General features: G+C 40.1%; 1 protein-coding gene across 4 annotated transcripts in view; it reads right to left on the bottom strand.

Annotated features, from left to right (window-relative positions):
* Positions 1-329: 329 nt before the first annotated feature.
* RASSF8 (Ras association domain family member 8) overlaps positions 330-23,008 on the bottom strand; it is a 133,484-nt gene continuing 110,805 nt past the window's right edge. For all 4 annotated transcript variants that reach the window (XM_058282923.2, XM_058282921.2, XM_004479942.5 and 1 more), the window contains 3 exons: positions 8,397-9,286; positions 4,977-5,121; positions 330-4,405 (listed from right to left, as the gene is read on the bottom strand). In XM_058282923.2, the coding sequence (XP_058138906.1) occupies positions 4,284-4,405; positions 4,977-5,121; positions 8,397-9,286 (1,157 nt within the window). In that variant the 3' untranslated portion in view covers positions 330-4,283. The remainder of the gene's footprint in view (positions 4,406-4,976; positions 5,122-8,396; positions 9,287-23,008) is intronic.

The following is a 23,008-nucleotide window of genomic DNA, read 5'->3' as shown; positions in this document are numbered from 1 at the left end:
ATGCTGAACAATCCCGTTATCCACAGCAGGTACTAAAATGTGAGTTCTTTCCTCTTACTAGTAGTTTTAAGGGTATCTGGGAACACAGAGATTAAGAAAATACTTTTTCTTTTACTTTTGAAATAAAAAAGAGGTGTACTAGTTTCTTGATTCAGTTTCACTTCAAAGCATATACTTTTTGAGCAACAGATAATTCTTTTGTTATAATGACATACTTAGAAAAGAATAATTTTATATCACTGAAATGTGAACCTATTCTCTTTGGTATCTTTTATAAGAAAAGAATTATTTTAAAATATTGAATACATAAAAAAACAAACCAACAATTATAATGCCCCAATGAATCCTGAAAATTTATTATTTGGGAGAGTATCAGATATTGATCCTTTGTTTTACAGCTCATGATAATCAGAAAATATACATTTTAAAATGGAAGCCAAAAAAAGAATAATTACATATAATACAGATTACAGAGTTTTGTTTTCAGGTTTGTACATGAGTAAAGCAATACTAAAAGCACACTTATTTGTCCACAATTAGTGATGATCACAATTTTCTGTTTAAAGCTGCAGCAACTCAAATTCTCCTAAGGTCGATAGAGACAGACAGAAACTCATTTGGGGCTAACACCATGTCTGGCTGTAAACCTCTATTTTAATCTTTCCCCTCCCCATATATATATATGTATATACTTTATTGCCTTTATATATCTGCTGGTTTAATATAATTAGTATACTAAATAGTTATCTGAATTTATTTGGCTTCTAAAAATATATAAAATGCATTGGAATACAGCTCCTGCAGCTTCCAGACGGTCACTGTCCTGGCACCAGCAGCTCACTCTGGAAACGTAAAGCAGCAATTCTGAATAAATAGTGATTGTTTTGTCTTTTCCACACAGCTCATGGCCTTTACACCGAACTTCAGAATACTGTAGCAAATAGCATAAACATGCAACTTAAACAAATGGATGTAATATAAAGGTAATACTTGTGAACTAAATTTTAATACAACATAGACTAATAAAGACGACTTCAGGTGGAAGAGGGATGTGAATACAGCTTTGTTATTTACAAATAAATTAAGGCCCAGTTTTTCAAAGGCAATGCACACCAGGAACTGCCCATCTGGCCCTACCCTTCGCAGGCCTGAAATCGAGTTTTCACCTTTTCCATATTTTTTCCTCAATCCATTATTATAGTTGTAACTTGGAAAGATATTCACAGTAATGACTTTAAATGAAGTTTCTATTCTCTAAAACCATTTTGCTTTTATTCACAAAGAAAGTCTTTGTGCAGGTCCAAATTTTATTTATGCTGTGGAAGTACTTATTTGTATTAAGCACTATTTTATTTTACATTTAACATCATAAATACTACATTTACTGACCATATCAGTCTTACTTTGGTTCTAATTCATGACTAATCTGAAGCGTGGAAATTGATGAGTTACTAGTGATCGAGGAGATAAACAGGCAGCTACTAGTTAAACTACCTGAAGTCTCCCATATAAATGCTATCAAAGCAAAAGCTGTCATAGCTGTCATAAGGACACTGAGGCAAGTCACTGTGGATGATGGATACTCAAAAGGTAGATATGCCAATACTATTGCAAATTTTTTCTTGGTAAGGGAAAAAAGTATCTTTTAATATGTACAGAAAGTGACAATAATACAACGTGTAGCATAAATCTATATAAAAACAGCCTTATCTCATTTAGTATCTAGAATCTGGATATTCCCTCAGATGCAAAATTTTTTATTTGATATTCTTGTGTACCACTGCTCACTCCCTCATCTGAAATGTATCTAAAGATGTGGAACTTAACCTAACTCATTTGTATTCACAGTAGATAAAAGTGATCAGGGGTAGACAGAAATATTTTAAGATGTCCTAGGGAAACAAGTTTTTCTCTTTTTTGAAGAAAAAAAAGGCTTAAAAAGTATTACTTACAGAAGTAATCTAGCTGATTAAAAAGTACAGCTGTTCAATGCATTCATCAACTTCACATTTCTATATTCTATCCGTCTAGGAAATAGTACTTCCACCTGTAATTAGGATCATGAGGATTACCTGGCAGCTTTAAAAGTCTGTGGAAGTTGTCAGAGTTAAAATATGCAGGGGGAACCCAAGACTACCACAAGTTGGAAGGATTCTATTTTTTCTTTAAAGTTATTAGATTAGTGCTGATAATAATTTACAGCAGTTAAGTCAGTATTGAGAAAAACTCCACGACTTTGTGTTCTTCATGGCCTACCAAGGCACTTTTGCAATTTATAATTGCAAAGTTTAATATGTCTTCAGTTTAACATTTTGATTTAAATAGAATGTGATCAATTTGCAAGTATGTTTTTCTTTGTGAATAAAGTTTCAATTTCTTTGAAGAACAACAAAATGATTCAGTATAGGATGGGACCCTTTACAAGTAAGGCATATTTTGGATATACATAAATCATTGTCATGGAAACAACAAATTTCGATTTTTAAATTATTCTAATTTTTAAACATGTAGGTATGAAATAACTATTATAAATTGAGCACAAATATGTACAGGTTGTGGTTAAGTAAGAATCATTTGTTCCTCAAGTTATTTGTAAAGTAGTATAATGGCAAGGTCAACTTTGAGTCCAAGAACCCAAATGCCATTTAGCTCAACTACAAAAGGCAACTTTGCATTTTTACTTTCAGTTCTCTAGAGGCTTCTATATATTTTCATAACCATTTTTAAAATTTTCTCATAGGAAACCTAAATATAGCAGCATTCTCAGCATTCATAAAACCAAAATTAAGTCAAAAGTGTTAAAAACATCCAAAGTTGCCTCCATGCGTAAGACAACTTATGTCTTTTGTTACCATGGCAGTATATTAATCAATTTTTACTTTGTTGCATATAAATAATACAGAGAATGTATTTTTCTCAGAATTAAAAACTATTTTAAACTTCAAGTCTTAATCGTATTATACCAAATTTTGATCAGAGGCAATGTAAAAATGACTAAAAGGTGTTTGTTCACATGGATTTATTTATTACTTTGTGAATCTTAGTTAAGCTACTACTCATGGGAGGGGTTGTTTACTCATTTTTGGTTTTATGAATAAAAAATATGTACAAATAATGTCCTGTAAAAGTCAAGCTCAAAAATTAAAACAGGTACTGTGTTTTTTAATTTCCCTGGTAAAAAGTACCTACTCCAATCGACTTTCCCTCTGTCTAAGTGACTGGAGAAATTGTAATAGTCCATAATATACGAGTAAATTATGTGCAAGCAATCACTTACCAAGGGTGCTGATGCCAAGACGCCGGAAAAATGAAGTGGGTTAATTTAAAAAATGCATCGTTTGAAGCAACATTCCTGAAGTAGAACACCCTGAACCTTAGCGACCTTTGATCTATTCTCTGTCTCCTCTGAGGCTCCATGAGTGGATGACAAGACGGGGGAGCAGAGCACACCCTGTCACGGGCACCCCACGCTGTTCAGACAGTCAACAAGCGCGTTTTGTCTTTCAGTGTCTGAAACACTGCAAACCTTTTAAACATACTATTTTTTCATGAAAGCATTTCTGCTCTGGCATATGGCTGCTCATTTTGGAGATACTGTAAAGGGAAGATTAAAGCCCAGATTTAAAAATAATGACAGAAAACCCTATCACCCTGGATTATTTCACCTAATTAAGCAATGGCTGGGACAGGTTCACAAAACAAACGCAAAGTGGGTTCTTCTGGAATTCCTTTCAGTGGTGGAGCACCTCTGACACTGAAGTCATTGTAAATCAGCAACTGTACGGAAGGAATCTGGCGGCATGCACGAAGTCATAATCACACATTACGTAACATAATTAAGTCACAGGACAAGTAGTGATAAAAGATCCTAAAACGTCAACATTCACACATCCATCGATTACATGGAATAAATTAAGCTAAGTCAGTGACATAGTTCTCTTCACTCTTAAGTCACAGTTTTATTTATGTATGTACACAGAATAATACTTTTCCCTAATGCTCTCAAAATGCTTCAAATAAAAATGAAGGCTTTGCCTTATAGCTGGACAGAAACGCCAACACTCATGATGTGTGGAAACACAGTTTCTTTGTTCTTTAGCATCAGTGCACAGGGTATGGCTCCAAGTGGTATGCAATGTGGGACAGAAAAAAGATAGGGTGGCTCGGGATATGTCCTCTGTTCATCTTGGCACAGATCACTGTCCCGGGTACCGTGACCGGGTCTCTTCCCAAAAGAGAGATGCCGTTACGCGCACACGCCTTCAGGATCCCAACCCCAGGTGTTATACGTATATGCCTTCAGGATTCAAACCAGACGAGATAGGATTCTGCAGAATACGGAGATTACTGGGCAGCTGCCGAGACGAGCCAGGTCGCTTCAGGGACCCAGACTGGAACGGTATTTCTAAACAGGAGACAAGGAAAGTCCCTCCGTGTAATCATCAACTTTGACGACTTTGCAGTATGAATAATTAAAACGTTTCCTGCCCTAAAGAACCAAAAAATCTGAAACAGAGAACTGACAGAGTAACAGCCGCTGTCCCCTGTGGGTGCTGGGCGACAGGGCAAGGCTGACCCAGCTGGTCTCTCTCAGATAAACAATAAACCCATCTTCAGGGACTTGAACAGTTAATGCATCTTTTTAAAAAGATGGGCATTTTACTTCTCTTCCCTGGTCATTCAAACCCACTACATGCACAGATTTGACAGTGTCTTAAGAAGAGCACCAATGAAGTCTTAGGAAAGAAGAAAGGGGCATACGGGATAAAGAGAACCTAAATTTCACATTAATGGCTATCATTCATATAGGCCAGGAAAAGGTTTTCTAAAGAAGCAGTTTTAAACTAGTGGTATGAGATTTGGTATGAGATTCTTCTTAAACAGAAGAATTAGGATAACACTTGCGCTTGAGTGCCTGCTGTTTACTCCAAGTTAGTCAGTGAGAACAAAGGGGAAAAGCGCTGTCCACATCTTACCCCGCTCCACGTCTGCAGGCGAGGCCTCGACCTCGGCCGGCTCGGCTGGCAAGACAGTGACCTTCGTCCCGGTCTGCTGGATGAACTGCTGGAGGTTGACCTGCCGAAGCTCTTTCGTCAGCTGCTCCAGCTCCTGCTCTTTGTCCTAGAAGGAAGACATGCTGTGACCGGCTGAGCGCGGACACCAGCGCTCACAAGAGCTCTTCTAACATGCCGTTAAAGAGACGTAATGGGCTGAAGGCACCACGTTCACCCTGGGGCACCAGAAGACAAGGGAAGACATGGGCTGCTTCTCTCTGGGCTCTGAAATAGGAAGCTTTCCTCTGGGAGGAGCATCCTCTGCCCCTGATGGTATAAACCTATGCCAAAAACTGCCATCAGCCTAATACCGGTTCCCATCCACCCCAGTGTTAATGCCTCTTGCTAAGGTGCTCACACTTACATTTATTAACTATATAAAACTGACTGGAAAATCAAGTCATTTGATCCACGAGAACTGGAGTTCTTTTTTATATAAATGGTAAGTTTTATGGGACCCACAACTGAGGTTCACACACGGTTCTCACTATAAGGCTCATGAATCCTTGGCAAGGAAACTCTGACAAGTGCAGAGCCCTGCTGCTCAAGCCTGGACAAAGTTCCAGAAGCCAGGGGCGGCGCCTTGTGACTTTAGTGGGCTTTCTTCTCTCTCTCCTCTGCTGCTCTGTAAGCAGGTGGCAAGGCTGCACCAAGCTTGCTGTGAAGAAGGATCTGCTGGCAGCAGCAGAGGTCACAAACGAGCAGCTGTGGTGTCCACTGACTCTATCAGACACTGTTCAATGGGCAGTGGGATTTACTAGTAACCTCTGTGATAAGTTGGCCTAGGTAATAACAAAGGAAACACAATTTCCAACTGCATACTTATAAAAGTGTCAAAATTAATCCAAATAATAAAATACTGACAAATCAGAGCTGATGACCTTCCTATGCATGAGAAATTCCTGGTTTTCAATATTTTGGTGGAGCTTTTATCTCTCACTAGAGTCAGTGGCAGAGAGAGAGAGACCACATCATTTCCCCCTGAAATCTCGGCCTTCTTGGCCTGTGGAAGCAGCAGGCACAGGCAGCAGTACTTGGGGATCGTGTTACAGCACAGACTCTACATTTCTAACACGTGTGCCCTGAAGCTGCCTGGCCTGGATGCATTTCCAAAACAAGCTTCTAAAGGCGCACTGCCGCCCGGAACGTTCTCTAATGACTGAAATGCTCCTTGTACCCGTGCTGTACAATACCGAAGCCACTAAACACACAGGGCTACCGAGCACCTAAGGCGCAGTGACACGCAGCTGCAAATACTTTATTTACTATTTTCTAAAGAACATTATTGAATACTTATTTTTAATAGCCCATGTGGCTAGTGTACAGCACAAATCTAGAATATATTATAATCAATTGTCTCTTTCTCATCTGCTAGAGATCGATACATCTTTGCAACTTACACAGCACCTACCACAGTATCTTTTCAAGAGTGTATCTCAAATGTGGCCAGTCTCGAAGCCAAACTCAGCATGTAAATGTGTTGCCTTCCCCCCAGTGTGGGACATGACTCCCGGGGATGAGCCTCCCTGGCACCAAGGGATTACTAAATACCAGCTGATAATGTAACTAGAAAATGACCTTGAATAAAAGGGTCAACTCGGATCAGCAGAATATCTCAATCTACATATAATACCAAGAGTTAAAAATGCTTTTTGACATGAATCAAAGGGGGAAATGGAAAGGACAAATGAGTTTATATGGCTATGAGTCTCCAAAAAGAGCCGGGAGGTTATCAGAGGGGTTGCCCTTATGCACACCTCAGCAGAGTCCCACAGACAGATAAAGTAGATATAATCCTGGGTATTTGTTCTTCTGAGGGCTACAGAGACCCACAGGTTCTATGGTCATGGCAGATGGAGTTCAGTGTCATGTCAGTTGGCCCTACTTTGGAGTTTATGTTGCTGTGTGATGGAGCTGGACTTAGATGTGATCTTTGTTCACAAACCTCTCCTGTTACTTTTATTGGAACTGTAGTTGGTGCTGGGGTTTAATATATACCCAGGGGACCTGAATCTCTGGACTGACCATGTGATAGCCAGGCCCTGAGCCTCAACAGACTTCAGCTCCTACACTCTGGTTTATTGGACTTACTCCACTCAGCCAACATGGAGGAGAAGAATGTAAACCACCACACCAGGAAGCCAAGAGTGCCTACAGCTGAAAGCAGGAGGATTGCATCCAGCATCCATGTGGAATCTAAGGCCCCTCTTGATATACATGTGGAGTGGACACAACCATTCCAAGGTCCACAGGATGGAGGAATAGAGTATGGATTAGAGTGGACTTACTGATATCTATTCATGAACTACTGTGATTAGTAATTGAAGAAAATGTGGCATTGGTGTGGAGAAAGTAGCCATGGTGGCTGCTGGGGGTAGGGAATGGGAGGAAGAGATGAGATGTGGGTACGTTTTTGGGACTTGGAATTTCCTGGGTGGTGCCGCAGGGACAGTTACCAGCCATTGTATGTCCCCCATGGCCCACTGGGTGGAATGTGGGAGAGTGTGGGCTATGATGTGGACCATTGACCATGAGGTGCAGCGGTGCTCAGAGATGTATTCACTAAATGCAATGAATGTCTCATAATGATGGAGGAGATTGTCGTTATGGCGGGTGGGGGTTATATGGGGAACTCATATTTTTTGAATGTAATATTAAAAAAATAAAGAAAGACAAAAAAATACAGGAAAAAATATTTTTTGAATGTAACATTTAAAAGAAAATAAAGAAAAAAAAATAAGTTAAAAAAAAAAAAGAGTGTATCCAAGAAATATAAATTAAGATATAAGGGTCTATGTGGCCCAAATATACATGTTCTTGGGTATGAACTGGAGAGCGAAAAATATCAGGGGGTGTTTTGACCCCTCTCCTTAGGAAAGCAGAGGAAGATTCTAAGGAAGCAGACCACTTCCCTTCCGTTGCAGGATGGGGCTAGAACAACGGAGAAGAGACAGGCCAGCACCCACGAGCCACGTGGGCCCTGGGAAGCCACCCTGGTCCCTCTTCTGGCTCCAGCTTCCCTGTCTCTGCAGGGAGAAGGCCAGGTTGACTGTCACCATTGGTGTCCATTCCAGGCCCTGGATCCACTTACCTAGTACTACGACCGACACGGTGAAAAGTGTCTTCCACAGAGCAAGAATTACTGTAGTTGTGGGTCTCACTTTTGTTCTGAGCTCACATCTAAGCTTTGTCATAAGTCACCAAAATTCTAAGAAATTTGAAAAAAGTTGTCATCTATATTTACTCTTTAAATGCCAGGGAAAATGGACAATCATTAGAGAAGATTTGAGGAATAAATAAATGTTGTTGAGTAGATGAAATGCTTTATAAAAATGTTCTTACCTGCAATCGTCTGGTGGCTTGTCCAAGAGATCTTTCTACAGCTTTAATGCCGTTTTCCAACCTCAGACTTTGCTGGCCTTGAATGTCGATTTCACCCTTGACCTTGCCAATCTTTCCTTTGACCTCTTCTTCATTGACTTGTGCCTCCTGAACCTCCCGCTGCAGCTTTTCTGCTTCGAGACCACTTTCCATAGTCTGGATCTGAGCCAAATACTCCTTTAATTTGCTCTCACATTCTGTTATTTTCTGTCTTATTTCTTGAAGTTGATCCTTCAGCTGTTTTTCATTTTCCTGTTCAATCTGTAATTCATTTTCCCAAAATTCTTCCTCCTCAATTTCTACATCATTTCTTTTGATTTTCTGCTCCAGGCGGACAATTTCCCCTTCAAGGTTAGAATTATATTTTTGTTCCCAAAATCGTATTTCCACTTCATTTGCATCCAGCTGTTTCTCAATGGATTGAAGCTTCTCTGTCTGCAAATGGATCAGCTTCTTCAACTCATCTGCTGTTGTTTTGCAGTTGTTCAGCACCTTTTGCTTAAATTCAGTTTCTTTACCTTTTCCAAAAATGTCCATTAATCCTTTGGCACCTCCTGTGAATGTTAATGATTTCCTTTTAGGCTCTCTCCTTTTGATTGATTTGTCATTCTGAGGCCTCAGTTTAGCTAAGGGGGGCAAGCTCTGCCTGTATAAAGTTCTTTCTGGAATTCGGGCGACACTATCCGAAGTGGGTCGCTCGCTGAGAGAAGGTCCCGTTCGACGTAAAATGAGCTGCACGTCACTGGCATACTGCCCCCACTTGTTTAAGGATATGATGGGATTCTCATGAGGTGCTAAGTGTCTTTCAGTATCTCTCCATTTTTCTATAAGGGTGTACCTTCCAGTTCGACCTAGGTAACAAAGATAAGAATAAATGATCAGAATGGGATAATGCAATAACTAAAATAATGCGACAGTACAACTTGTTAACTGTGTACTCCTGATTAACATCAAAGGGTTAAATTTGAGAGTCAAGCCCACGCTGTTTTTAAAACTTTCATCTGAATATACAGAACTCATCAAGGTATGTAACAGAATAAAATTATGCTCTTCAGAAATTGCTTAGAAACCCATCTTTCTACTTTAAACCTAAGTGAGACTCTTATACTGTCAAAGGCCTGATGGCGTAGACTTTCTCGCTTGGGCCAAGACCTCCAGTAGCAAGAGATGTGAAGCTGTGAGTGTGGGAGCCCAGGAACTAGGCAGAACTTCCCGGCTTCCACTCCCACCCCGCGCATCCCTCTGCCCCGCTCCTCCGCAGTGGGGAGCCCGCCGCTGTGCCGCTGTGCGCAGGCTGCCGCCCTGGGTTCCACTGTCTGCCCAGCGCGGCTCACACGGCTGGCATCCTCTGGCACAAGTGTGGCAAATAAAAACCGTCTCAGACCACGGAAGAACCCTTCAGGATATTTTCACATAGAGAGAGGGGCCTGAAGAGGTCTTCTTCACTTCAGACAGTAACAGGTTCAGAGGTTCCTCTAAAAAAGAAAAACTATAAAATCCTATTTTCAATAAAAAAAATGAAAGATACAGTTTCAGAAGACAATGTGCTGCCATAAGCTTGAACTAACTTCCTAAATATCTTAACAAGGTGGGTGGGTCAGACTGATTAGATTTGTTAAAATGTCCATGAGTAGTTCATATTATTACAGACAAAAAACTATTATCTAGCCATCACAATAATGGCCTATACAGCTGTTGATTTATCTTCCATGCCTCCTTTTAAGTTCGTGAGCTTCTGAACCAGTAAGAGTCTTTCCCAGTTACTAAGTCAATACATGGAGATGTGAATGTATAAGTAATTCAGAAGCAGAGCATAAAGAATGAGTTTCTCTAGGAATTAGTATATGGGCATGTTCTCCTTTAAGGAAACTTGAATCTTGTTTGCAGTTGACAGAGTTTTCGGGATAAACATATTGGGGCTACTGGACAAGTACCACGGCTGGGGTTACCGGTTACCAACAGTAACCCTCGTGGGAGCTGCGAGTCGGGGCTCAGCACCTCCCCTGGCTGGCCGGGGCAGGCGTTCAGTCCGAGGTGGCCGTTCCTAATTTAAGGCATTAGTGCTCACGTTACAAAAGGGCTCACCAGATTCTCCTTTAAATCGTGAGCCCCTCCAACGTGTCAGGACAAAAACCTGACTTATAAAAAATCCTTCTTAAACAAATTTCAACTACTCCCAACTGTACAAGGCTGGAGAAGAGTCGAGAGAACAAGGGCTTTGCGGTTGGAAGTGTGCGTGCGAATCTGGCTCTGCCATCTACTTACATGACTTGAGGAAATTATTAAATTTCCTGACTCAAGTTTCCTCATCTCTAGGATGTGAGCAGTATCGTTTTACCTCTAGGTTGTCCTGAGAGTCAAGTGAGAATGTGAAATATAAAAACGTTTCATAAAATTGAAAAGTGCTATATAAATATTAGTTCTTACTATTATCAGAATACCCTAAAGTAAACAGGGAAATGAAAAAGAAATCCTTGGTACACTGGATTGGCTTCGGGGAATTAAAATGTTTCTCATGATTTTCAAGCTAAAAATTACTGTAACTGCCCCCAAGAAAACCCACAAGACCCATGTACCAGTTCAAACGACCCCACGTGTGCAAACAGCTTCGGGGATCACAGCCGCTGGGGTCTCGGCTCGGCCACCTCCTGGCCACACTGGGCGTCTCGTTCCTCTCTGGACCGTGTCCCACGAGGACTGTGAGGGTGACTAAGAGAGACACGCGGGCCCACCTACCTCTCCCATCCCCATCCCATCGGGCCAAGGAAACCTGAATCGTTAACTTAAATGAACTGAATTAAAATTTAGAAGTTTCTACTTTAAGCCATGATTAAATATAAAACTCAATTTTCCAATGTATATTACTGCCCTCTGAGAATGTCTTGGTAGAGGATTATTTAGAATTGCTTTTACTGCCAGTTTTTCTTTTTGTTAATTAATGTGCATTTAGTGCTACACAGCAAACTGAAAAAAATTCCATCCAGCAATATAAAAGCTTTTTAAAAGGATAAATAATAAACTTTGATTTTTAAATGGAAATTGGGTTTTAAATATTTAATATAAGACATGAATCCATAATCATTTTTTAAATAAAAGATTTATTTATTCCCCCACCCCCCCCCTTGTTTGCACTCTGTCTGCTCTCTGTGTCCGTTCTTTGTGTGCTCACTGTCTTTTTTGGGAGGTACTGGAAACTGAACGTGGGACCTCCCGTGTGGGAGGGAGGCACCCAATGGCTTGAGGCACCTCCACTCCCCACTTGTTTTGTCTCTCATTGTGTTTCCTTATTGTGTCTTTTTGTTGTGTCATCTTGTTGCATCAGCTTGCTGCGCCAGCCTGTTGCGTCAGCTTGCTGTCTCGTTTGTCTTCTTTAGGAGGCACAGGAAGCCAAACCCAGGACCTCCCATGGGGTACAACGGGCACCCAACTGCTTGAGCCACATCTGCTTCCCCATAATAGTTGCTTTTAATATCTATACTTGGCAAAATCCTGTCTATTTCATTTAGGTAAATTCAAATTCCTCCTGGAAAAGTCTTTTTAGTGCATTTTTTATTAGTGGATTTCTACCTTGTATACTGTCTTGGTATAGTCTTAAAACTATTAAAATCAATCTATCTACCCACCTCTATCTCCGGTATTTGCAGTATAAACAGTTTTGGCTAGTAAGGACTACAAGCCACTGTCAAATAATAGTGATCCAATTAGGTAATGGTAAATAAAATATTTGACTATAATTTTAAGTAGCTGAAGTAATTAAGTCTACACCCAGGAATCATTAGCTTCATATAAAGAGATTTTAATGCATCAATGGAATCTTATTAGATAATTGGCAAAGATTAAAAGGAAACAGGGTAACAGATTACTTTTGCCTAATTTAAAACAGATATATATACATGACTATGAAGTTTTTGAAAATACACACCAAAACTCAAATATTCAAATGTGGGTTACCCAGAAACATGCCCTTATTTGCAACTATTTAAACAATTTTAGGAAATTTTTCAGTAGAGCCATAAAACAAAATCACTTAATATGAACATCTTATAATTTATTCCACAAATATATACTGAATACTTACTAATTGTCAAAAACAGTGCCAGGCCCTGGGATATAAATTCTATTGAAACCTGATCACCAATCCTCTTTGCAAAATTTTAGTTTTATCTGACATTTCATTTTTTCCCCAAGCATCAAATCCTCCCATCCCAAAGATGAAAATTACACGTCATTAAAAATATTCAGAGGAATGTGACAGGAGCTGGTCCTGATCTGTTATGAAGTTAATGCTACCACAGCCTCATGCTTCTGGATATACTAGAAGTAATGCCAGGTGAAGAAATCAAAGCTTAAATTTAAACAATTTCCTAATGATATATATCTATTATGCAAATTTATCAATAAATTTTCTGCTATACTATTCAAGTCATGAGTGAAAATATTAAGATAATACTTATCACAGACTATTTATCTTATGATGGTGGCAATAAAAAAAGAATCTCTCTGAGTACACTGTCAGTCAGCTGTGTATTCAACTGCTAGGTGAATCATCCACAATATATTTTCCCAGTATATTGATAAAAGTATCAGGTGATCACAGAATCACTAAATAATAACTTAGGGACTATTTAGGGCCATATGACAAACTTGTTACTACTAAAAATAATGAAAACATTCATTGAGTACCTTCTATTAGGTCTTGTGCTGGTTGCTTTATGTAAACAATATTAACGAAAACAAAAGCTAAACAATTTATCACTCCTGGCCACTAATATTTGGGAACTGTTTATTAATGCAGCATAATTTGACCCATCCTGATACATGCTGTAATATATATCTATGTTCCCTAAAATAATCTTTTACAGAATCAGAAAATAAATAAATTGCTTAGAATTCTTGTAAACATAAAAATTGTAATAGAGGATCTTGGCTATAAAAAATAAAAAAGCAGGGTATATTCATGCTCAGAATTTTTGTTTCTTGTTTCAAAGTAATCCAATCAGAAATTTTGTTTGTTAGTGCAGTAGAACAGCCATTGAGAAGGGCTCAGGCACTGGAGTGCTTGGTTTGCCCCCAGGCCCCCCTTCCTCGTTCCGTGAGCTCCAGCGAGCTCGTGGGCCTCTCTGCGCCCCGCTCTGGGGTCAGCTGTACCGCGGGGTGACAGTGCCCCCTCACGGAGGGCTGTGAGGACTGAACGGCAGGGAGATGGGCCACCACGCAGCGAGGGGAGAGCTGACTGGGAGAGCGCCACCTCTTCTGTAAAGCTCGCCTGTGGGTACACAGAAACACAGTTTACAAAGTGCTACGTGTAGAGGTCGGATCGTGAGTGCACCTTCTGCCTTGCGATTTTCTAAATTTCAGAATAGTCTACAATGAGTAAACACTACATTTTAAACAGATACAAAAACTGACAAATTTGTAAATTTAAAAAATTATTTTACACATAAAATTAGGAGTTAAATGTGATGATAAAGATGCATTTCTTCATCTTCTAATGGATAATATGTTAGAGATGGATGTGACATTGGTGGTCACAGAGTTAAGCTTCTGGTGTAAGGAAAATGATTTTTAAAAGTGTGTTTAGTATTCACAAATATGCATTGAGAGTCTACTGCATGATCTTAAGCTACAGGAATAAAAAATAAAAATTTGTGGCAGGAGACATAGAATATACAAATAAATGAATATGAGTCTACTGTCTATTACTGGACATACTTAAGGTCAGATGTGTTGAAAATCCAGAAATTTTCAATGAAAAAAAGTAGCACGGGGAGGTAAGTAGATGTGGCCCAAGTGATTGAGCTCCTGCCTACCACATAGGAGGTCGCTGGTTCAGTTCCCATGCCTCCTAAAGAAGACAGCGAGCTGCTATGACGGGCAGGAGTGGCAAGCTGACACAGCAAGATGACGCACTGAGAGAGACAAGAGAAAGAACATAATGAGAGACACAACAAAGCAGGGAGCAGAGGTTCCTGGTGCCTCCTAAAGAGGATGAGCAGGACAGAGAGCTGAAGTGACAGGCAGGCACGGCAAGCTGACCACAACAAGATGACGCAACAAGAGACACAAGAAGTAAAACATGAGAGACACAACAAAAGGAGGGAACAGAGGTGGCTTAAACAATTAGGCACCTCCCTCCCACACTGCAGGTCCTCCTAAAGGTGCCTCCTAAAGAAATAAGGAAGACAAACAGACACAGCAAGTATAAACAACGAGGGGGTGGGGAGAAATAAATAAAAGTAAATCTCAAAAAAAAAGTAGCAAAAGGAGTGGATGTGGCTTAAGTGGTCTGAGCTCCTGCCTCCTACATAGGAGATTCTGGGTTTGGTTTCTGGTACCTCCTGAAAATACAAAAACAACAAGCAAAACAAATGAAAAAACCAATTTGGTTGAGCACTGGCTTCCCACATACAGAGGTCCTGGGTTCAATCCCTGCCCCCAGGGGATTGGAAAAAAAAAAGTAGCACGATGCTATCCTACAGATTCTTTAATCAAGTCCATTAAAATTTCTGCAAGAAAATGTATCAGCATTCACATTTAATGGGATAAATATAGACTAAAATCATCTCACATCAAATCAGATCAGTTTTGACCACCAAATGAGTTCAATCCATACCAGGTATTGGTAGCAACTAACGTGTGATAGACTTTAGACTTCCAGAATTTTTTTGATTTCAAAATGTGGTAAGTAGGGAGCAGATGTGGCTCAAGTAGTTGAGAGCCTGCTTCCCACATGGGAGGTTCCGGGTTTGGTCCCTGGTGCCTCCTAAAAACAAAAACAACAAGCAAACAAAAAAAAACAACTCGGGGGAGCCGATGTGGCTCTGTGGTTGAGCGCCAGCTTCCCATATACAAGGCTGTAGGTTCAATCCCCAGCCCCGCTACCTCAAAAAAACCCCAAAATACGAAACAAGCGTGGATGAAGGACTGTGGTTCATATCTAACATGTCAGGCGGGGTAAGTGCCACAGAGGAAATGGCCAGTGTGTCCAGGAGATGGGCAGTGTGTACACACTGCATGGACGAGGCGGTGACCAGCTGACATGTGAGCAGGGACTGGGCGAGCCCAACAACGTTGGGGCCAGGGTAATCCCAGGGAGGGGACAGCAGGTAACAGACGGGCCGAATGTGGCTGCCGCGAGCTGTCTAGCCAGGTCTGCAAGAATACCACAAAATATCTGGATTCAAGTGTCAACTTTTCAAAATAGATCTTGGGTTGGACTATTTAGAAAGCAAAAATGGAGTAAATTCAGATAAAACGTCTTTTTAATTTGTTTACAAGAGGTAAACTTTTTACATATACTTGACACCTGTAAAATCCTGCACAGAAATTGTGGTTACCATATGTATGGAGAGATGTAGCTCACTGTCTTACTTGACTGCACTGAGATTTTTAAAAAAACTTTATATTGTAGTAACAGACATACAACTCAAAATTCCCCATTTTATCTACTTTCAAGTGTGTAATTCAGTAGTATTAATTATATTCACGATATTGTGCTGCCATTACCCAAACTTTTTCATCACCTCAAAGAGAAACTCTGTACCCACTAAGCAATAATTCCCACTCATCACCCTTCTCACCCCCGCCCCCCAGGCCCTGGTAACCTCTGCCTGTCTATGAACGTGTCTATTTTAGGAATTTCACAGAAGAGGTATACAGTATTTGCCATTTTTTGTCTGGCTTATTTCCCTCAATGTAATGTCTTCAAGGTTCATCTGTATTATAGCATGCATCAGAACTTCATTCCTTTTTTAGATGAATACTATCCCTTTGTGCGGATATGCCACGTTTTGTTTATCCATTCATCTGTCTTCGATGGGCACTTGGGTTGCCTACGCTTTTTGCCTATTGTGAATAATGCCGCTATAAACATTGGGGTACAAATATCTGTTCGAGTCTCTGCTTTCAATTCTCTTGATATGTACCCAAAAGTGGAATTGTCAGGTCATATGGTAATTCTATGTGCAACCTCCAAACTGATGTTACAGTGGCTGTACCATTTTCCAACGCCACCAGCCTGGTATAAGGGTTCCGATCTTTCTGCATCTCTGCATCTCTGCCAACACTTTTCTTTTTTTTTTAATAGCAGCCGTCTTTTTGCATGTGGAGTGGTCTCTCGTTGTGGTTTGTGTGCATTTCCCTGATGGCCAATGGTGTTGAACAGCTTTTTATGTTGTGCTTATTGGCCATTTGTATATATTCTTTGGAGAAATGGCTATTCAAGTCCTTTTAATAGGGTTGTTTGTCCTTTTTTGGTTGAGTTGTCATAGATATTAAAACCCTTATCAGATGAGTAGCAATTATTTTCTCCAATTCTGTAGGTTGCCTTTTACTTTTTGATAGTCACTTAACATACAAGACCTTTTTATCTATTATTTGTTGCTTGTGCTTTTGGTGTCATAGCTAAGAAATTCCTACCAAAAACCAAGTTTATGAAGGTTTACTCTAATGTTTTCTTCTAAGGATTTTATTTTATGGTTTTGGCTCTTATGTTTAAATCCTTGATACATTTAGAGTTCATTTTTGTCTAAGGAGATAAGGCTCCACCTTCCTTCTTTTACATATGAATATCCAGTTTTCCCAGTACCATTTGAAAAGGCTAGTCCTTCTCCATTGAGGAGACTTGGCACTGTTGCCAAAAATCAATTGGCCAAAGGAGTGGGTGTTTTTCCTTAACTCTCAACTCAATTCCCCTGGTCTACAGTTCTGTCCTTGTGCCTGTACTGTGTTGTTTTTATTCCTGTAGCTTTGTAATAAGTTTTAAAATTGTGAAATATGAGTCCTCTAATTTCGTTTTTCCTTTTCAAGGTGGTTTTGGCTACTTGGGCCCCTTGCCCTTCCATGTAAATTTGATGACTGGCTTTTCCGTTTCTGTGAAGAAAGCTCTTGGAAGTTGAATTGTGATTATACCCATCTGTAAACTGCTTTGGACAGAAGTGACACCTTAATATTTAACCTTCTGATCCATGAATGTGGAATGTCCTTTTTTCATGAGTGTTTCAGTTTTCAGTGTACAAGTCTTTGATCCCATTGGTTAAATTTATTCCTAGGTATTTTATTCTTGTAGGAGCTATTGTGAATGGAATTTTTTAAAAAAAGTCTATTTCAGAATATTCTTTGCTAGTGTACAGAAACAAGTGATTTTTGCATGTTGATCTACAAGCCTGAGTCTTTGCTGAATTAGTTCAAACAATTTTCCTGAGGATTGTTTGAGAAGATCATACATGTGAATAGAGAATTTTAGTTCTTCAGATGACTGTTTTTTTTTTTTTTTTTTTTTTGGTCTAATTGCTCTGGCAAGGACTTCTAGCACAATGTTGATTAAAAGTGGTGAAATCAGGTGTCCTTGTCTAGTTTGTGACCTCAGGGAGGAGGCTTGGAGTATTTCACCCCTGAGTTTAATGTGGGTTTTCCATAGATGCTCTTTATTACATGTGGAGAAAGCTGCCCTTCTGTTCCTATTTTTCTGAGAGAGTAACATGAAAGGGTGCTGATTTGTCAAATGACTTTTCTGTATCAACTGAGATGATGTGATTTCCCCCCTTTATTCTGTTAATGTAGTTTATTTCATTGATTGATTTTCATATGTGGAACGACCCTGCATTCATATGAGATATCCCTTTGATATGCATTTGGATTCAATTTGCTGTTTCATTGAAGATTCTTGCATTTATATTCAGGAGAGAAATTGGTTTATAGCCTTCTTTTCTCATGATGTCTTTATCTGGCTCTGATTATCTAATTTGTTGGTGTAATGTTCTTTATATATTCTTATACTCCTGGTAATTTCTGCAAGATCCATAGTAATGCTCTACTTTTCATTTTGGATTTTGGTTATTGTGTTTTCTTTTGTCACTCTAGATAAAGGCTTGTCAATTTTAAAGATCTTTTCAAAGAACTGGCTTGGTTATATTGATTCTCTCAATTTTTTTTCCTATTCTCTATTTTATTTACTTTTACTCTAATCTTTATTATTTCTTTTGTTATACTAAAACTGAGGTTGCTTTCTTCTTTTTTTAGTTTTGCAGATGTGAAGTTAGGTTACTAATTTGCATTCTCTTAGAGGCATTCATAGTGATAAATTTTCTTCTGAGCACTGCCACTGCTGTAGCCCATAAATCTGGTATATTGTGTTTTGTTTTCATTTGTCTCAAGATATTTTCTAATTTCCTTTGTGATTTATTCTTTGACTCACTGGTTATTTAACAGTGTGCTGTTTAATTGCCACATATTTGTAAGTTTTCCTTCTGTTTCTAGCTTCATTTCATTGTGGTCAGAGAAGATACTCTGTACAGTTTTCATGCTTTAAAATGGCTTGAGACTCGTTTTGTGCCTGTGAGCTCTGTATGATCCATGTGCATTTAAGAGTGTATTTTGCTGTTGGTGGAGTGTTCTGTACATGAGTGTTAATGCTAATTTGTTAACAGTACTGGCAAGTCCTGTTTCCTCATTGATCTTCTGTTCTATCCATTACTGAAAGTGGTGTGTTGCTGTCTCTGGCTATTGTAGAGCTGTACTTCTCCCTTCACTTTTATCAGTTTTGCTTCATATATTTTGTGGTTCTGTGATTAGGTGCTTTGGCAGTTTGAGATTTATGGATCCCAAAAAGAGAAAGATTATGTTTGTAAACTAATTTATTGCTCTGGGTGTGATACCCTTTGACTGTATTAAATTCTGTTGAGGGGACGTTAAGATTAGTTAAGATCAATTTAGGGCTTTTGGTTGGGTTACGTCGGTGGCGTCACTCAGGTTGAGTCCCCACGCCCTTATTGGGTCTGGTATACATGGACACTCACTGAACCAGACACAGGAAGAGAGAGCTCCGCCATTTTTGATCCTGCCATGTGACAAAGAAGGCTCAAACACCTGAGCTCCAGGAGAGATGAGCCGTTTTGCCTGAGAGCTACAGCCAACATTGGGAAGAGAGCCGTGACTGATACAAGAGGCCCAGAAAGAAGCAAGCCCTATGCCAGGAGAGAGAGGACTTCCCTTAACATGAAGCCTCAGGAGGCTGGGCCACGGAGCCTCAAGAGGAAGAGGAAGCCCAGAGGGGGAGGCAGAGGCCAGAGGTGGGCCGCCATCTTGCTCCAACACGGGACAGCTGACTTTGGTGAGAGAGCAACCTTGAGTTGGACTTTTTACCACATTGCCACTGCCAAATAAATACCTTTTAAAGCCAACAGATTTCTGGTACTTTGCTTCGGCACCCTTTTGATGGACTAAACAGTATGTAGTATGTTTATAATTGCTCTATATATTCTTGGTGGATTGACTCTTATTATAGTGTCTTTCTTTGTCTCTTCTAATGGACTTTGACTTATAGTGAATTTTGCCCAATATTACTATAACTACCCCATCTCTCTTTGTTACTATTTGCATGGAGCAATTTTTTCCCTGTTCCTTCACTTCTGTCCTATGTGTGTCTTATTGTCTAGTGAGTAAGGCTCCAGTAAACAACATATAGTTGGGTCATGCTTTTTTAAACACTCTGCCTATCTGTACCTTTTGATTGGGGAGTTTAGTTCATTTTCCATTCAAAGTAATTATGATAAGGCAGGACACTTCAGATATTTTGCCTGTTTTTTGTATGCCTTATGCCTTTACTGTCCTTCATTTCATCCTTTGCAGCCTTCTTTTGTGCATGGTTGATATTTTGTAGTGAAAGAGATTGATCTCCTTTCATTTTATTTTCTGTATATATTTTAGATACTTTCTCTGTGGTTACCATAAGGTTTGTATTTCACATCCTGCTACAGACTTTAGAAGTGACACCAACTTACCTTCAATAACATATACCATCTCTGTTCCTTTATCTCTCCATCCACTGGCTTTATGTTATTCTTGTCACACATGAGCTCTTTCCTGTTGTGTGCCCAATAATATAGAAATATGATTATTTCTTATGTAATTGCATTCTTTTTTTTAAAAGAAGTATTGGGAATTGAACCCAGGGCCTCATACTTAGGTAGCAGATGCTCAACTGCTGAGCTACAGTTGTATTCTACATCTTGTGAAAAATAAAAAGTAGAGTTATATATTGAGAATACAATAATACAGAAATTTGTGTTTACTCATACAGTTCCATTTATTGGAGCTCTTTATTTCTTCATATGGTTGCTTCATATGACCATAAGCTGTATTTGTCCTTTCATTTGAACCTGAGAACTCCCTCTAGCATCTCTTATAGGGCAGGTCTAGTGGCAACCAACTCCCTCAGCTTTTGTTTACATGGGAATGTCTTGAACTCGCCCTCATTTTTGAAGAGGGACAGTGTGGTGAACTGAACTGTGTGTCCTTGCTGGGACATGTTCTTGGTTAGATCTGGTAGATGTGGATCCATGGATCCATTATGAATAAGATCTCTTTAAGATGCTCTTGTTAGGGTGTGGCCCAAACAAAACAGGTTGGGCCTTAATCCGGGTCATGGGAACCTCTTATAAACAGAGTGAAAGTCAGATGGAGAAAGTCCATGGGGAGCCATAAGTCGAAGGAACCTGGAAGCAAAGAAGAAGATGGCACAAGCACACTGCCCTGTGAAGCAGGAGCCAAGGAACCCCAGCGATTGCTGGCCAGCCAGAAGATCCCGGCCCTGGGAGAAAGCAAGCCTCAGCAAACTACTGGATGGTATTTGTTTCAGTAGCCAGGAAACTAAGACAGTTTTGCTGGATGAAGACTTCAGGAATGGTAGTTCCTCTCTTTTATCCCACTTTAAATATATCATTCTTATGCTTCTCACCGCCATGGCTTCTGATGAGAAATCAGCACTTAACCTCTGAAGATCGCTTGTATGTGACAAGTAAATTCTCTTGCTGCTTTCAGAATTTTCTCTTTGTCTCTGGCAACTGACATTTTGATAATGATATACCTCAGACTAGGTCTATTTCGTTTATGCTGCTTGGAGTTCCCTGGGCTTCTTGAGTGTGTATTTTCATGTTTTTTTGTCATATTTGGGAAGACTTCAACCAATATTAAAATACCTTTTCTGCCCTTTTCTCTTCTCCTTCTGCAACTCCCATAATGCTTATGGTGATACACCAGGGCCCTTCCGCCTGCTCACTTGTTTTCATTCTTTTTCCTTTCTGCTCTTCAGACTCAATGATTTCAGTTATCCTGTCTTCTAGTTCACTGATTCTTCTGCCTCTTCGAAGCTGCTCCTGAACCCTCTAGGGTTATCTTTATTTACTCTGTTTTTCATCTCCCAAAGTTCATTTCCCAAAGTTCCTTTTCAAAACTTCTATTTCCTCCTCCTGTTCACACATCATCTTCTTGATGTCTTAATTTAGTTATATGCCCATGTTGCCCTTTATCTCATTGCATTTATTTAGGAGAACTGAATTAAGTCTTTGATTTGTTGTTCCAATAACTGTGCTTCTTGTTTTATTGTGGTCTTTTGAATGGATCATCTCTTCCTGTTTCTTGTATGCTGTTTTAGATTCCTTGGCTGTTCAAACAAATATGCAGTGGGTTGGCTTAAACAACAGGAAGTTATTAGCTCTAGTTGTGAGGCTAAGAGAGTCCACATCGAGGCGCTTTCTCCTCAGGGATGGTGGCCCTCTGGGCTGGCCGCCGGGGGTTGCAGTCCTGGTCCCGGCTCCTCGGTTGCCTGGCAGTGCACACGGCAGCCTCTGCCTTCTTGTCCTGAATCCATTCGCCACACACTTCTTGCTTCCTCTGGCTTTCTCTCTTCCTGTCTGAATTTTATTCCACTTATAAGGACTCCAGTAGAGGAGTAAGACCCATCCTGCTTGAGACTGGCCCCATCTTAACTGAAGTCATCCATCAACAAGTCCTACTTGCATGGGTTCACCCACAGGACTAGATTAACTTTAAGAACATGGTTTTATGGGGAACATATACCTCCAAACCACCACCAAGCCTTGTGATCTTCTGTTGACGTCTGGGCATTTGATTATTTTGATGTGCTACCTCAGATTCTCCCTCTTATCTAGGGGCTTTAATACAGGTCAGCTCTGTGTTGAGGCTCTTCTTCAGGGCTTGGCCCAGATTTCTATTTAACCTATAGAACAGCCCATGGGGAACAGGTACTTCTCAGGTCTCTCTGAGCCTGCGTCTTGCCCTGGGCATGCACGTAGGTTTTAAGAATTCCCAAGACGATGACGGTACCTATCTCAGGGCTTTTAAGGATTCAGCAAGATAATGCGTAGGGCGGGCTCAGCAAAGGGCCAGCCGAGCAGCGTTCTCTATACTCTGAGAAAGCCAGGGCATCTTCAGGGAGAATAAGAGCCAGAGCTCAGGAAGCGAACGCGCTGTACCAGGTCCTGTGCTGGTATTAAAGCCACAGTGATCCACGAGGTATCAGCAAGGCAGGGAAGTGTTAGCCCTTTTGAGAGGACCAAGCAGAAGTTCTGAAAATCTCAGGTAACCTCTTAAAGGTATCCAAACCCAGCTCTGTCTGACTTTACAGAAATGTAGTGAGGGACTTGATTTTTTAAAAATTATTTATTTATTTATTTCTCTCCCCTTCCCCGCCCCCCCGTGTCCATTCGCTATGTGTTCTTCTGTGACCATTTCTGTCTTTATCAGCGGCACCAGGAATCTGTGTTTCTTTTTGT

Source organism: Dasypus novemcinctus, chromosome 20 (assembly GCF_030445035.2).
Source record: "Dasypus novemcinctus isolate mDasNov1 chromosome 20, mDasNov1.1.hap2, whole genome shotgun sequence".
NCBI classification, from domain to species: Eukaryota; Metazoa; Chordata; class Mammalia; order Cingulata; family Dasypodidae; genus Dasypus; species Dasypus novemcinctus.
Note: the sequence above shows the minus strand (reverse complement) of the source record. Positions and strands in the feature narration are given on the sequence as shown.